The sequence below is a fragment of the Saccopteryx leptura genome, chromosome 8 (genome assembly GCF_036850995.1).
Source record: "Saccopteryx leptura isolate mSacLep1 chromosome 8, mSacLep1_pri_phased_curated, whole genome shotgun sequence".
Classification (NCBI taxonomy): domain Eukaryota; kingdom Metazoa; phylum Chordata; class Mammalia; order Chiroptera; family Emballonuridae; genus Saccopteryx; species Saccopteryx leptura.
Window position 1 is genome coordinate 27,001,091 of NC_089510.1, and position 16,454 is coordinate 27,017,544.

The window sequence follows — 16,454 nt, forward strand, 5'->3', positions numbered from 1 at the left end:
TTGACTGTAAAGAAAGCAAGATAAATAGGGCCGTAGCTGAAGGGACTTACGGGTTCAAGAGAAGATTTGGATTCATGTGTATGTTTTCAGAGAAAGCAGGCTAGAGCATATGTATATATTGAGAATGATGTGGTAGAAAGGGGAACACTGATCATGCAAGAGAGAATATAATTACAGAAAAAGCCTTGAAAGGGAGAAGGGTTAGAATTCATAGCATAAGTAGGGAGGGTAGTTTTTGATAGAGGACTCATAGAACTGCAGTGGGAGGGAAGGCAGTGTGTGTAACATGCAAGATAGTTCCATAGATTTGTGATAGAAAAGTAAGGATGTTGCTGTGTGAGTAGTTTTATTTTACCAAGCGGAGATAAAAGTCAACATGGGGATGGGAGAGGAGAAAGATGTAAGTATTTGGAAAGGGAGAAAGTAAATATATATGAATATATATATAGATATATATGTACACACACATACATATATCCATGTATATCGCATACATAGTCAATGAATATTTGTTATACAGCATCGTAAAAAAAAAAGACCTATTTCGATATAAATGTTTTAAAGCCATTTTCACTAAATATTTTTGAGATATCTTATTTTAAAGACCTGAAACTAAACTCTGTGCTTTCCAAGGACTCTCCTAACAGTCTTCTCTCCCACTTGTAGCAACGAAGTGAGGACTTCTTAATGCCATAGATCCTTCTCATGTTTTTTATTTATTTATTTTGTCTATTATAGAGTAAAAGGCAGGAATATTTTCTAACCATTCTGTTATCATTGAAAGCCTATGACAATTAAAATTAGTTTAATCCTGAAAGATGTGTATTGTATACTCAAGCTGTCCGTTTCTTAAACACTCTTTTGGAGGCTTTGAGACCCCATCTGAATTTTAAAAAAAGGAAAAAGACAGGCTCGAATTGTTTATTAAAACAATACCTTTTGATTGTTTTTACATGACATGAAAATTATCCATGCTATCTGTCATTTAGGAAGAACAAATAGGCAGTATGGTGGTTCTGTTACAGTGCCCTGCGGTCCGTAGGAAGGATAAGTGATCTTTTCTTTGTGCACGGAGCTTCCTTTCTGGAGAGGCTGTATGTAATTGACCGTGTTGGAATTTACAGGTGCATATTTATTCTTTGAATTTATTGTAAAATTCTATTGTGAACAATGGAATAAGACTGCTCTCCAATTTTTTCCTGCTGTTTTAGCATAGCCCAATATATAAAGATATGTGTACATATAAATATGTATTTGATGAAACATTTAATAAACGGCCATTTCAAGGATTAAATGGTAGATGTTGACAGCTGCAGTGTATTCAAAAATAGTTCTAAAAATATTTATATCACAAATCCTAAAATGTGTATTAATACTGAATAGTACGTTTATACAAAATACCTAGATAACATCTAAGTTAAGACATTTAATCCCTCGTAGAGCAATATTTGACTAATAAATAACTGCAGCTGAAAACATTTTTCCTTCTTAGAAGTATAAAAGCGATTTTCAAAATCTCTTTGTTACCTGTCATAAATTTATTTATCACCAAATATCACTAGTTACAGATTTAGCACTGCACCCATCTGCTCTTGCAAAAGGGAGGAAAGGATCTGTTTATGAGAAGAAAGAACTGCAGCACTGTATTGGTTTTTATTCTTTTTGGTATTACATCACTATTTAGAGCTCTATGTATGCCTTCCACTCAGGTTCCTTACGGCCTATGTTCCCTTTTTGGTTGTATCACAACATAGTAGAGAGATAAATACAGTAAAAGGGTGTTAGCAATAGAACTGCAATCCTACCTACTGTCTACTTTACTATAAGAGTGAAGTAGTCCATACTTATTGAAAGTGGCATTGTTTTCATCTTATACAAATCTACTGTAATATTATGATGTCCCATGTAAATTTTCATGTGCTGGCATGCTTATAAGTCAATAGTGTTATAGAATGCTAGCTAGCTCTCTGTGAGGGATTTTTGTGGTGTATTGCATTACATATGTCATCTACTTGCTGAAAGAATATGGTGTTTAGCAAGACTACCTGCTGAGCAACATACTACGATTTTTGTACAAAGTACAAATTATTATTGTATTTTATTTTTCTATGATTTCCTAAGAGGCATTATCAGGGTCTTACAGATGGAGTAAGCCTGTTTATTAAAATATATATAAGCAAATAAAAGTTACAGTTCTGGTGGTTAAATTTGTGACTTTTTTTTTGTATTGTATTGATGTATAATTAATATAATTTATTTTTTAAATGTTTATTAACTCTAGATGCTCTTTAGATCCATTCGTAATTCTGGATACAAACTCATAGGAGTAATTCTTCAAAATGATATTAAGGTCAAGACAAAAATCACAAATCCGTATAAATAATTGGTACGTATTTTATATGTGCAAAATGTTTTGTGAGATTCAAGTAAATTAATCAGTGCAGAGGCACTACTGTATACACATTACAGATAACCAAAAGATACACCAGATAATGTCTAACTGGTCAAACAGCTTTAGACCATCAACATTCATTCCAAAAATTTCCAATAAATTACAAATCAGGGATTTTCTACATTATTTTTAAAGCTTCTGGTAGGAAAATACATAAAAAATATCCTGAATTAACCAGAATAGTGCTGTATTCATCATCTGTCATTCTTACCTCTTTTATAATTCTTCTACTACAGTTCCAAAAGCCAGTAGGAAATTTAATAGGTAGTAAAGCACCTGGAACTTTGTTCCCTGATACAGGCATCTTATGTAGCCTTCAGAAATTCACATACCATTTTTAAAGCTGCTTAATCTTATAATAAAATGAAGACAGCCAAATTAATTTACTTTGAACAATTTTTCTGCTGAGCTTTGAGTGTATTCTTGAGAGCTGCTTTAGTTGGTAAAGCACCAAAACAATAGATTCAACATATGAAATATTTATTTTAAGTTGATATTTTCAAAGCTGGCTTTTTCTTTTTCTTTTTTTTTTTTTTTTTTTTTCATTTTTCCAAAGCTGGAAACAGGGAGGCAGTCAGACAGACTCCCGCATGCGCCCGACCGGGATCCACCCGGCATGCCCACCAGGGGGCGATGCTTTGCCCCTCTGGGGTGTCGTTCTGTTGCGTCCAGAGCCATTCTAGCGCCTGAGGCAGAGGCCACAGAGCCATCCCCAGCACCCGGGCCATCTTTGCTCCAATGGAGCCTCGCTGCGGGAGGGGAAGAGAGACACAGAGAGGAAGGAGAGGGGGAGGGGTGGAGAAGCAAATGGGCGCTTCTCCTGTGTGCCCTGGCCGGGAATCGAACCCGGGACTCATGCACGCCAGGCCGACGCTCTACCGCTGAGCCAACCGGCCAGGGCCTGGCTTTTTCTAGATTGAGTAGATTGTGGCGATTTCATCTCTAATAATTATAACCCACCATATCAACTACACTTATTGCTTTACTTAGCTAAATTTTTTTGGGTAAAATAATTACATATCTGCCTAAATTTACTGAAATGTTAGATATTCAATCTCTCCATTATATTTCTATCAATAGTTTTCACCAAATGTTTTGTACTAACGAAAAATAAAACTCAATTTAGGAGCAAATTATATCAACTCCAAACAGGAAAAATTAAGTATGTTCACTAAAGTTTTCTAAAACTTAAGATTTGTGCCTAGCTCTAAGAAAAAAAAAAAAGAAAGAAAAAAGAAAGAAAAAAAATATATGTCGAATTATGGCTGTAAACAAATTAGCTTCCATCTCTTATCAAGGTAAGTAGTAATGCCCAGATACACAGAGCCAGACGTTTTAAAACCACATTTAAAAATTCCTAACCATATAAATAAAAATTTCAGAACATTAGAAGACAGGAAATTATTTCTTGAACACCTACTGTGTGCCAAACATACATACTTCTGTTACCTATTTTTTCTTCAAAACCACCAGATGTGACAAATAGTGTCTTACTGAAGGTGAGGAAAACTAAAACATGATGAAAGGTTAGTAGGCTTAGCAGGGGTCGGGAACCTATGGCTCGCGAGCCAGATGTGGCTTTTGATGGCTGCATCTGGCTCGCAGACAAATCTTTAATAAAAAATAATAATGTTGCCCTGGCCGGTTGGCTCAGCGGTAGAGCGTCGGCCTATCGTGCGGAGGACCCGGGTTCAATTCCCGGCCAGGGCACACAGGAGAAGCGCCCATTTGCTTCTCCACCCCTCCGCCGCGCCTTCCTCTCTGTCTCTCTCTTCCCCTCCTGCAGCCAAGGCTCCATTGGAGCAAAGATGGCCCAGGCGCTGGGGATGGCTCTGTGGCCTCTGCCCCAGGCGCTAGAGTGGCTCTGGTCGCAACATGGCGACGCCCAGGAGGGGCAGAGCATCGCCCCCTGGTGGGCAGAGCGTCACCCCATGGTGGGCGTGCCGGGTGGATCCCGGTCGGGCGCATGCGGGAGTCTGTCTGACTGTCTCTCCCTGTTTCCAGCTTCAGAAATATGCAAAAAAAAAAAAAAAAAGAAAAAAGAAAAAAATAATAATAATGTTAAAAATATAAAACATTCTCATGTATTACAATCCATTCATTTCCTACTGCTCATGTTCATGGTTGCGAGTGGCTGGAGCCAATCACAGCTGTCCTCTAGGACAACACCATATTTTTATTGGATAATGCTTAACGTACACGGGTGGTTGTATGGCTCTCACAAAATTACATTTTAAAATATGTGGCGTTCATGGCTCTCTCAGCCAAAAAGGTTCCCGACCCCTGGCTTAAGGCCACAGGATAAGGAAAAAAAACATATAAATGGACACTCCATTACTAAGAGGACATTTATAAATTCTTTTGGTGAAGTGACTACATATATAACGGTTTTGGTTTTTGTTAGTTTTTGTCTTTCAACAGTCACTAGCCAGAACAACATTTTTTTCCACTGTAAAAATAACAACCCCATTTGAAAATTTGTAAAAGTAATAAAAGAAAAAGCCCATAATTATAAACGTACAACCCTCCCCCGCCCTTTATCCTCGTCATTACCTTTGTGTAATTCCTTCTAGTCTCTTTTATCACCCTCCATTTAAATAGGCCAAATTACTAAACCAAAGAACAGGCAGGGTGGTAAACCACAGTGGATAGTTGGAGGGGGGATCAATCCTAAACTAAGAATAACAAGGTAAATAAGAAACAAACACTCTTTGAAGAACGTTGAAGTCATAAATGCCATTTATTGGGGGTGAACTGGTAGGTACAGGAAGATAGAAAGTTTGGACGAAAAAAAAAATATTATCCTAGATCTTTAAAAATCATTGCATCGTCCCAACGTTGGAAAGTGTGGGAATAAAAATGTGGAAAAGTGTGTGTGTCAAAATGCTATTTCCAATTGGAGGGTCATTTGTTACTGTAAAATCCCAGTGTCAAGAAGGTAGCTAACTTGAAGAACTGAGACTGGAGGGACGGTAACCCCCTCACAGGAGATGACGTCTCGCAGGAAGCTCGGCAGGAGATCAGCCTGTGAGTTTGTGCCCTCTCCCTGCCTCCAGTAACAGCTCTCCTCCGCCAGGACTCCGGGCCCTCAGGTCTCCCCGGGAGCCAGAGGCGGGTGGTGCGATGACCCCAGGGAGCATCGTCGTTACCACTACGCCGCGCCGGCGCCTGGCAACGACGCAGAGGTCCCGCCGCGTCCCGGGCGCCCCCCACCCCCCACCCCTCACCCCTGGGAGCTGCTGCCACGCTCAGACGCGAGGAGACGGGGCTGAGAAACGCTTCCCAGCAGGCCGTGCGCGCGCCTACAACTCCCATCATGCTCCAGCGGGGCTGCACGACCCTCGCCAGGAGGCGGCAGTTCACGCGGCCCCTGGGCTCACATCTTCTCGAGTCGTTCTCCGTGTGGCCTCTTCGGGAGCTCGTCTGTCCGTCAACCTAGACGACGGCGGCTGACTTGCTATGACCGCGGAGGCAGTGTGGCTTTGGGGCCCGGAGAACCTCCAGTTGCCGGGGCAACGCGACGCGCCCGGGCGCCTGCCTATTGACTGACGCCCCGGCTGACGCCCAACTTGCGGAGGCGGCTCGGCCCGGGGCCGTGGTCCCTCCTGCCGCGGGACGGCGAGGACCGGGCTGGGGGACGCCGTGCCGGGGTCGCATCCCGGAGCCGGCTGCGAGCGGAGCCCCTCACCAGCTCCTAGGCCCGCAGAGCCCACCGCGGAGACCAGGTACTGCCCGTCCTACAGCCTCTGTAGCCGGCGGCCCCTCCAACCTCCCCCGCCCGTTTCAGAGTTGCTTTCTCCCCTCATTTTTCCTCCGTATAGTTATTTCAATGTGTGAGAGGTCGAAAAGGAGAAGTAGATTTATGCGGTGAGTACTAGGGACCCCAGAGAACTCGTTGGTTCGGGCGAATTTCTGTTTGGTGTTAGCACTACCCACTTGGGCGTTTTTATTTTGTGTCTGGGACACGTGATTGAAATGCCATCATCAAAAACTGAAAGGCGAATAAAAATGTTTATTTGGGTTAGAGTGCTATAATTCACTCTAGAAACGTCTTTACAATTCACAGAGTACAACTCAGTGTTGTTTTCTTTGCCTGACCACTATTTCTGCAGTTTATCTTCCAAGTTCTTAACTGTGGAGAAAACACTAATTCTTCAGTATTTTACTGGCAACAGGTGATCCTTTAGGAAGTAGTTTCTCGGACAACAGCCAGGAGAATTGGATTAGCTGGTGTGCAGAGAGGGGAAAAGAGGAAGATACAAAAAACTGAAAGGCAGATTGCAGCCAACTTGTGGATAACCGTAAAAGCTATCATGAAAGTTTGGAATGTATTCTGAAAGCCGCTTGTTCTCAACAGGGGCTATACACCGAAACACGGAGTGGCTTTTTAAAATGCAGATGCCCTGATTGCATCTTCAGAAATGCTAATCCAGTAGTTGATTCCATTGGGCAGCCAGGGTTGAGAAAGATGGCGGAGTGTTAGGAAGCTGCAGAAAACTTGAATTGTACCTCCCACTGTGCACTAAATACACGATAAACAAATGTTAAGTGGCATGAATTACTTCTTTTTTCCTTTCATGCATGTAAAGGTAAACTTACAGAAATGTATCATTACTAAGAAATAGAAGCATATGATAGTTGTTTATACAGCAACTTTATAAATGGAATTCCATCTTTTAGAACAACTAACTGCTTCTTTAAATTGTATGTCACAAGCATTGGATGTTTGATAATCCATGAAAGGATGGAAAAAATCACAGTCCCAAGTTTCTATTAAAAATAAATATTCAATATCAAGCTTTTGACAATGGATACTCTATAATAGATGCCCAGAGGGGGGTGATGTGAGAAGTATAACAGACTTTTAAAATCTGTTCAAAATTGTATGGAAAATGGAAAACATCTTTATATCAGTATAGTTCGTACAATAAACAAAGTGAGTTATAGCAGATTTACTTTGAGTTAAAATTGTGTGGGTTGTTTTACAATATCAGAAAGCTACCTTAAAGTTGATTCTACAAATGCTTGTCCTTAAGCTGGAATATAGAGGAATGGATTGAATGTAATTTGAATTCCCAGTACAAGGAGAAAACCCGATTCAGGTGGGACACAGGGAATACCTGCCTCCACCCAGTTCCTTGGGTAAGGCAGCTGTGGCTCTGGTATAAGACCCCATGTTTGGATGATGGGTCACTGCTCCTTTCTCTCCCGCACATTACTAGAATTCAGTTTTGAAATTTGTATCCCTAGTGATCTCCCAAGGGTCCTGAGCAAAATTAATGATGCAGCCTCCTCTCAAATGCAGTTGTCTTGGAAGCCATTTATCATTCAAGTGGCTTGCTGCAGCCTCACATCCTTCCAGGGATGGCTTTGTTTGGGGTGGAGTGGGATAAAAACACTGAAGGAGCTGTAAGATGACAGGCTTCTGAACCTTAGATGGAGATGAGGATAAACCAAATACATGAGGTTAATATTGAGAGGACTTTGAAAATGATGGTTCGGAGAGGAATAGAAAGATTTGGAACACAGGTGTATTATAGTTACTGCTCTAGCAGTCTCTACAGCAGTTGAGGGCTGACAAAAGAGGTGATGGACCCACAGGGAACACCCTTGGGAAGTTTCATTTGGACACTTGACATCTCAATTTGACAGTACCTTAGAAGGATATGAACAAGTTACCACAGAGCAATATGTCATCAGCCATTTTTTTTTTACTTCAGAATACTTCTATTTGGATTTCCAATAGAGTTTTATTTTTAAGTTTGCATTGGAAGGATTGTTTTTTCCCCAGTGAATTAATAAATAAATATTTCAGGGATGATTTAAAGATACTTTACAATAACAGTATTTGAGGAAATTAGATTAAAATCTAAGATTGGTATTTACTTTCTTATTCTTTATTAGTATACTAAAGTTGTTTTAAAATTATACTTAACAGGCTATTTCAGATAAATTACAGTTTAAGAAAACATATTCATTAAGGTTTCATAAAATTGTGTGTGTTTGCACATGTGTATATATTATAAGTAAACTTCTTCCTAAATGAATGTGTAATGTCTTAATAGAGATAGATATAAGGACTAAGGGAAAAGTAAGATAAATATATTAGAATTCTTTGTTCCTACTGATAGAAAATGCGGCCTAAACTGGATATAAACAAGAAAACAAACAAAAACAGTAGATTTAATATTTAATACTTCATATTCTTGCAAAATACAAAAATGGGGCTGGCTTCAGAAAAAGATTTAGCCAGTGGTTTAACTGATGTAGCCAAAATCTCAGTTTCTCTGTTTTTCTGGTCCGGCTTCTACTTTCTAAGTCTCTGGCTGTGCAGGAATCCCATTACCCATCCGTTCCAGATTTCCGGATAAGGCTGAAGATATTCTCACGGATCACAGATGGCGGACTTCACAAGATACTGAGTTTAACCATGTTTTCTTCTTATATGTTACAAAATGACAACGAGATGTACAGTTATTTCAAGGGCATTATCCTTTGTTGCAAGGGGTTATGAGATGCCAATCCGCATTTCAGTTAAGGCTCCTTTCCCGTAATCGGCTTAAGCTCTGTTTACTGAGTGCAAAGCTACATTGACATAGTGTTCACATCATTGTGTCTTTAAAGTATTACATTTTTTGCTGTACCTGCTCTGTTTTTCATCCTTAACATGCCTGTAGGTGATAGATCTTTTTTTTCCCCCTGACTTGCAGCTGGTGTGCAAATATTTGAATCACATTATGGGATTGTTAGACAGACTTTCAGGCCTTCTCGGCCTGAAGAAGAGGCAAGTTCATGTTTTGTGCCTTGGGCTGGATAATAGTGGCAAAACAACTATCATTAACAAACTTAAACCAGCAAATGTGAGTATCTTTGTTAGATGCTTTATGTATTTTCTGCTAGAGAAAGTTAATATGAAAAATTATTTTTGTTTGCTGTTATATCTTTATGTAATCATATTATGAAATCCTGTTACTATTGTAGTACCTTAAAGTAGTATCAGCCAGCCATAATTTGCAGTATATTTTATGCAGGTATCTAGGTAAATCTGGATTATTTTACCTGGAATATTTTCCAAATGTCTTTTTTCCTCAAAAGATCTTCACAAGTTTGCCAAGTTTACCTCCAGGTAGCATTGCTTCTTTGTTGGTGCTCTCTTTACCAGAGGAGCAGAATGAAGGGGAAGGGGAATCATTTTTATAGGTTCAATGGATAAGTAGACAGTTTTCCAAGAGTGGTATACATATCAGTAGTAGTAAGCAAGATGCTTTTAAAGTCATTTAATTAATAAGTGTATAAGCATATTGTTTTGATAACTGAAAAATACATGAGAAATATACAGTTATTTCAAGGGCATTATTCTGTGCTGCAAGCGGTTATAAGCTGCCAGTATGCATTTCAGTTAAGGCTCTAGAAAAATTTTATAAAAAAATATATAAAGCTAGCACAGTCAGCATATGATGCATACGTTAAAACTAGTTTGTGCTACATATGAAGAACACGCATATAACAGCAGACTGAAGAAAACAGGTGCTTCTTTTTCTGTCATCTAACTTAGTACTCAGGAGGTACTCCAGGGCAGGCAGGGCAGCTGCATGGTCAGGAGAGACCAGGTTCCTCCCGTCTTCGTACTCTGCTGTTTCTAGTGCCTAGTTTTCCTCCTTGATCTCCACGCGGTCAGTTTGGCTAACTATCATATCTGTAGTCTAAGTCGCAGGGAGGAGAAAAGAACAGGGCAGAGGAATAGGCCTCCTTCCTAAAGACGCCTCCTTGGAAGAGCTTATCCAGAACCGCCAACTAATGGCTCCTGCTTCCATTTCACTGGCTACCCCTGGCTGTAAGCAAGGCTGGATCTTTGAAGTAGCGCATATTACTGCTTTCAAATATAACAGGGCTCCTGTAAGTGTGGAAGAAGGGGAAAATGGATATTGGGTGGACAGCTAACGTTTACAGCTGTAAATACATTTATTTAGGTAAAAAACATTAGTCAGTGAAAAATGTTGAGTAAAAAGATAATACGGACTGTGCAGGCAGGGCAAACTTTAGAAAGCTGGTGCTCTTCATGATGGAATCACTAAAAAGGGGGAAGTATTGCTCCTTCCTATGGTAATTAATGATAAACTGTGTTACCTACAAAAAGCGCCTCAGGTTGGGCACAATGACTTTTGTAACACCTTCAGTTTTAATTCTGTTTAGTTAGAAATTACTTTGGAATTTAGAAAATGTCATTGCTTCTTTTCTTCAGGTCATTATTCCCTACTTTTACATAGGTGAGTTTTCCATTTAAAAACAACTAACTAGCCTGACCTGTGGTGGCACAGTGGATAAAGCGTCAACCTGAAAACACTGAGGTTGCAGGTTCAAAACCCTGGCTTGCCTGGTCAAGGCACATATGGGAGTTGATGCTTCCTGCTCCTCCCCCTTCTCTCTTTCTCTCTCTCTCCCCCCCTCTAAAATGAATAAATAAATAAATAAATAATTTTAAAAAATAAACACCTTTATAAAAAAATAAAAATAAAAAAAATAAAAACAACTAACTACTTGTGTGTTTTCAGGTGAGAATTAGTTTGAGGTAGCTGAGTAAGAAGCTGAAAATGGATTTGGAAGGTAATACAGGTGTTTTAAGGGGGCTCCCCAGGTGAGTTGGGAATCAGTTGAGATATACATGCTGAAGTCAGGCAGATATCAAGAAATATCAACTTGATTGATGAGGTTGGTTTTGGTCTAGTCAGAGGACTTGCTAACATTCTTGAATAGAGACTTCACCTCCCAAAATTTCAGGGTTCCTCCTCAGAGAAAGAATCCAGCTCTTCTCGATTTATTGCACAGCCAGGAGTAGGTGAGAATGCATGCTTGTGATGAGCATGTGGCTCTCAGATGAGGGGCGGACAGGCGGAACCAAGGGTATTCAGTTTCATTTTACAAACTGAGCAAAGAAGCCGTTTTTTTTTTTCTGGTGGAGACCAATAAATTGGGAGAGGGGAGATAAAGAAAGTAGGAATGTCATTTTAATGGAGTTATTTCTGTATGGAAATGGGAAGATTCTTCCCCAGTAAGGAAGGAAATAGGTTAAAAAGCTGACATACGTGGGAGTCTGTCTCCTGAGCTAGGTGATTACAAGAAATTTCGTTGTCAGTCCTCAAGAGGAAGATATAGCATCCTATCTAATTGCATAGGGTCCAGAATTGAATTTATAGAACAATGTACAAATGTATGGTAAAACAGTAGACCCATACCAACTGGCCTCAAAAGTAATTCTTTTTGGTAACAGTAGTCTCAAATAAGTACAAAGTGATTGAAACCAGAGCTGCAGTTAATAGCTCCCCAACCCCAAAGTGCCTATTATAATCAGGAGAAAGAACATTCAAAGAACAAAACAGAAATTACAGTCTCTTCCTCTGTCATCCCCAGCAGCATGATTTCTATCCCAAGACAGGGTGATTACCATAGAAATAATCTTTGATGTTGATAGGAACAGCTTTTTCGATAAATAATGTTGATCCTTTGAAGACACTTGCTCCTATTTCTTAGGGAATTTTTTTCATAATTTCTTCTGTCATTTCTACACATCTGGGGCAGAACAGGAAGAAAGCAGAATGTGTTCAGCCTGTCATCTTGAAATAGTTTTGATGTTCTCATTTCAGACTGGTCTTATGGAAGACCTATTGACCCTGCCTCATATTAGGGAGATTCCCCCAGGAAGATCTGCGTACACAGCCAGTAACGAAGGCTTTTTCATTAATCTTCTATTGCTTTTCAACATTCCTGTCTCTCTCTTAACTCTGGTGAATTACAGAACTAACTTTCCTTTCTCCTCACAGCAACTGACCTCTAGTCCTGAGAGTCAAGTTGTTTTGCTTTAAGAAATTAAAAATAAAAGAAATCTTGGTGATAATAGCCAAGAGGCCAGTGGCTGGCATTTCCTGAGACCCCAAATCTCTGTCATGCAGGTACGGGTGTAACCTGGCTGCCTCCTACCTCTAAACCAAAGAAGAGCCTCTTGTCAGTTTAGTATTGGAAACATTATTTGTAGTAAATTAGTGAATTATAGAATTCAACAATGCTGTATAAGAAATGTCCTGCAAAAAAAAAAAAAAAAAGAAATTGCAAATCTTATTTTACAATAAAGTAGTTCCATATTTTTTTGTGGATAAAATCAGGTTTTCAATAACTAAATATTTCCTGGACCCAAACTGGTTTTTAATATTAAGGTATCCGAACGTTATTTATTATTTATATATTAAGGTTGCTGGTGTTTTCTAAATTGATGAATAGGGAGGTGTGGGTACATTTTATCTTAACCATTCTGCTGAAGAATCTGGTCTTGCCTAACCAAGCAGTGGCGCAGTGGATAGAGCATCAAACTGAGACACAGAGGACCGAGGTTCGAAAACTTGAGGTCACCAGCTTGAACACGGGGTCGCTGGCTTGAGCACGGGTTCATCCAGCTTGGGTGTGGGCTCACTAGCTTGAGCACAGGATCACTGGCTTGAGCATGGGATCATAGACATGACTAGTGGTCGCATGCTTGAGCCCAAAAGTTGCTGGCTTGAAGCCCAAGGTCACTGACTTGAGCAAGGGGTAACTTGCTCTGCTGTAGCTCCTGGTTGAGACACGTGTGAGAAAGAAATCAATGAGCACCTAAGGTGGCGAAACAAAAAATTGATGCTTCTCATCTCTCTCCCTGCCTGTATGTCTGTCCCTATCTGTCCCTCTCTCTGACTCTCTGTCTCTGTCAAAAAAAAAGAATCCTACAGATACACTCTATAAAAACATTTCTTTTAAAATTCCCATTTTTCTCCTATTTCTCAACATAAATGCTTTTATTCTATCACATCATCCAGTTTTATATTCTTAGCATTTAAAATAATCTGAAATTATCTTGTGTATTCAGTTGGTAACTTGTTTATTAAATTTTCCTCCATGAATTTAAATTCTGTAAGATCTTGTCAGGGTCTCACAGAAATCTCATTCTCTTCTTATTGATGTTGGTCTATCCCTTGGCTCTCTCAGCCTTAAGTGTTCTATCCCACTTAGGTAATAATTCCAGTCCTCTTTGTTTACTTTGTACCATTCCCTGCCCAATTTAGAGAAGGACCAAAGTGCATTTGTTCCTAGATAGAGCAAAGGAAAAGTAATGTTGGAGAGTATTTTTGGAACTCTTCAGAGGAAAATGAATCCCACTTGAATGTGGAAGCATCAGCTCACATATCCTGTTTATCCTGCAAAATCTGTGGAGTTTCTTCTTTCTAATTATCTTCCATTAGAACTTTAGAAGTGAAAGGAAGAATAGAAAGTTGATTACTGTATTTCCCCAGGTATAAGACAATCCCATGTATAAGATGCAACTTAATTTAGGGGGGCCCCAAGTTTGAAAAAAAAAATGTTACCTAAAGTTATTGAACTCGTTCTATGCATCATAAAATTCATACAACTCCTCATCACTGTCAATACTCAGTGTCTGATGACAAATCACTATCTTCAACAGTGAGCGCAAAAACAAGCGCGAAAAAGCAGGAAATGCAAGTAAAAAAATCTACAACCTCTGAATAAGACGCACCCAGTTTTCAGACCCCAGATTTTTTTGGGAAAAAAGGTGCATCTTATACATGGGGAAATACAGTAATTTTATCCCTGTTAAGTAAAACAGCAAGTTGAAGGGAGCTTTTCCAGAAACAGAGTTAGTGTGAAGCTGGGCAGTTGTGGAGAGGCCATGTGAAGGTCTTAAAATTCACTGAAGACGAACAAGGCTACTGTTTTCAGAGATTTCTTAATCTTTAACTTCCTCACTTTTTTATTCTTGGTATATTTTTCCTGATGATTTTATCACAATATTGGTACATGAAAAGACCTTTAAAATCAAAACAATGGGGTATTAAAAATTAAACAGTAAAAATTAGGAGACTTCCCTGACCTGTGGTGGCGCAGTGAATAAAGCATCAACCTGGAACACTGAGGTCGCTGGTTCGAAACCCTGGGGTTGTCTGGTCAAGGCACATATGGGAGTTGATGCTTCCTGCTCCTCCCCACCCCCCTCTACCTTTCTATCTCCTCTCTGTCTAAAACTAAATAAATAAAATTTAAAAAAAAAAAACAGACTCTTGATTCCAGAGTCTGTTTTCAATGAAGGAACTCTAAGATATGAGGCAGAAATCAGAATAGCAGGAAATAAATTCTGTCTGACATCAACGGAAAGAAAGATACACGTATTTGGGAAGAATACCAGGCACTTCATAAGATGGAAGGAAACCCCGAATAAACAAACCTCAGAAAGGCAGAACCCGGACAGCTCGGAAATGCCGTCTCACCAGCACCGTAACTACTGAAGTGACCCAGCTCCCGTGACTTTTCAGTTCCTGTCTTTCCATTTTAATTTTATATTTCCAGAAGTAGGCCAGCAAAGTGAATGTATGATATGAAGCAACAGTTTTTCCTGTACTCCTGTGTCCACAGAAAAACAAGATGAACTGAGTTATACTTAGGAGTATGGAGAAAGTTGGGGACAAGAATAAAATCTGTGAAGAGTAATTAATGCTAGGGAACATTTATTTGTTGAGTATTTACTATGGACCAGACACTGTTGAGGATTTCACATCCATTAATTTATTTAACTTGCATGATAGCTTCATGAATTAAGGATAATATATTTAAAGTTTGAGAAAACAAAGGCTTAGAGAAATTAACTTGTCTAAGGTATAGTGTGTTTTCAATTAGGAGGTTGTTACCGTAATTTGAAGCAAGAAATGATATTACTAAGTAAGATGGAACCAATAAAGCTTAGAGAATGGTTATATAGAGAATATAAAAAAAGAGTCAAGAGTAACTCCTAGCCGTCTGGTCAGAAAGTGAATAATTTTTATTCAAAAGTAGGAACAGTGTTGATAGTGGAAATGTTAGGAGACCTCACCTTGTTAGGTTGTCCGGATAAGGCATGTTACTTGCCTGTGGGACTTGGCGGTGGGTCTGCTGTACTCTTGCCCACGTGCAGTCTCTTCCCCACGAAGACTTCTCCCCCACGGCCTTGAAGACCCTCCCTCCGTTTGTTCATCCTGTACGGCTCTTTCCGTTACGCGATACACTTTAGACGTACAGGCCTCCTCCCACTTTTCCCAAATGCCAACTTCCTTCCTGTCGTAGGGTTATTGCGCTGGGATGTTCTTAGCCAGTATTTTGTGATAGCTTTTCCTCTTTATGATGTTCACTCCCTGGTCAAACGTCACCTCAGAGAAGCTTTTCTTGAGCACCGTTCTTCCATGCCTCGTGCCAGCCACTGCCCCATGGCCCCACCCATCACGTTTCATTGCACTCTCACTGCCCGATCACGTCCGGTTACAACTCAGTTCTTTATTGCCGTTGACCTCCTCTAGATTATAAACTCAGAGCAGGGGCCATGTATATATATACTCACCAGCCAGACATGAGGACAGTTCCTTATAGCATATATAACTCAATATGTGTTTAAATATTAGAAAGTCTTATATGTGAACTCAGCGTGACTTATCAAATCACTTTAATTCCATAGTAACTTGCAGCAAGCCACAAAATGTGAATTAATGCATATGTTATACAAATTCATAATTAGTAAACCTTAAACTTCTATAAAGAATTTACCCCCAGTAATTTCAATAGCAAAAATTGTAATTTTCTCTAATCCTGCCATCTTCTTAGTAACAGATTTTAGAATTGGAAAATCTGGATTTTTTTTAACGTGAGGGAAAAAATACATCTTTGATAATTGCACATTTCTAAGCTTTGTATTTTCTCTTAAAGGCTCAATCTCAAGATATAGTTCCAACAATAGGATTCAGCATAGAGAAGTTCAAATCATCCAGGTAATTCACTTCATTATACTTGTGACTAAGAAGTTGAGTCAACAGTGATTGTCATTCCTCCTACTCTTAGAAAAAGTTATTTGTTGTAGTTTTTTCAGAAGTCCATGAGTGTAAAAATATTTGTACCAGTATCTCTGGATTATATTTCAGAATTTAGACTGTAGACAAACACT

At 39.4% G+C, this 16,454-nt stretch overlaps 1 protein-coding gene and 1 non-coding gene across 3 annotated transcripts in view; both read left to right on the forward strand.

Moving 5' to 3' along the window:
* Positions 1–4,086: 4,086 nt before the first annotated feature.
* On the forward strand, positions 4,087–4,162 carry TRNAD-AUC (transfer RNA aspartic acid (anticodon AUC)). The gene has a single exon. It is a non-coding gene; the product is annotated as a tRNA-Asp (tRNA).
* A 1,635-nt stretch (positions 4,163–5,797) lies between these two features.
* The window catches only part of ARL6 (ADP ribosylation factor like GTPase 6), a 36,137-nt gene continuing 25,480 nt past the window's right edge, over positions 5,798–16,454 (forward strand). For both annotated transcript variants that reach the window (XM_066348032.1, XM_066348033.1), the window contains exons 1-3: positions 5,798–6,177; positions 9,163–9,312; positions 16,220–16,281. In XM_066348032.1, coding sequence (XP_066204129.1) covers positions 9,190–9,312; positions 16,220–16,281 — 185 coding nt within the window. In that variant the 5' untranslated portion in view covers positions 5,798–6,177; positions 9,163–9,189. The remainder of the gene's footprint in view (positions 6,178–9,162; positions 9,313–16,219; positions 16,282–16,454) is intronic.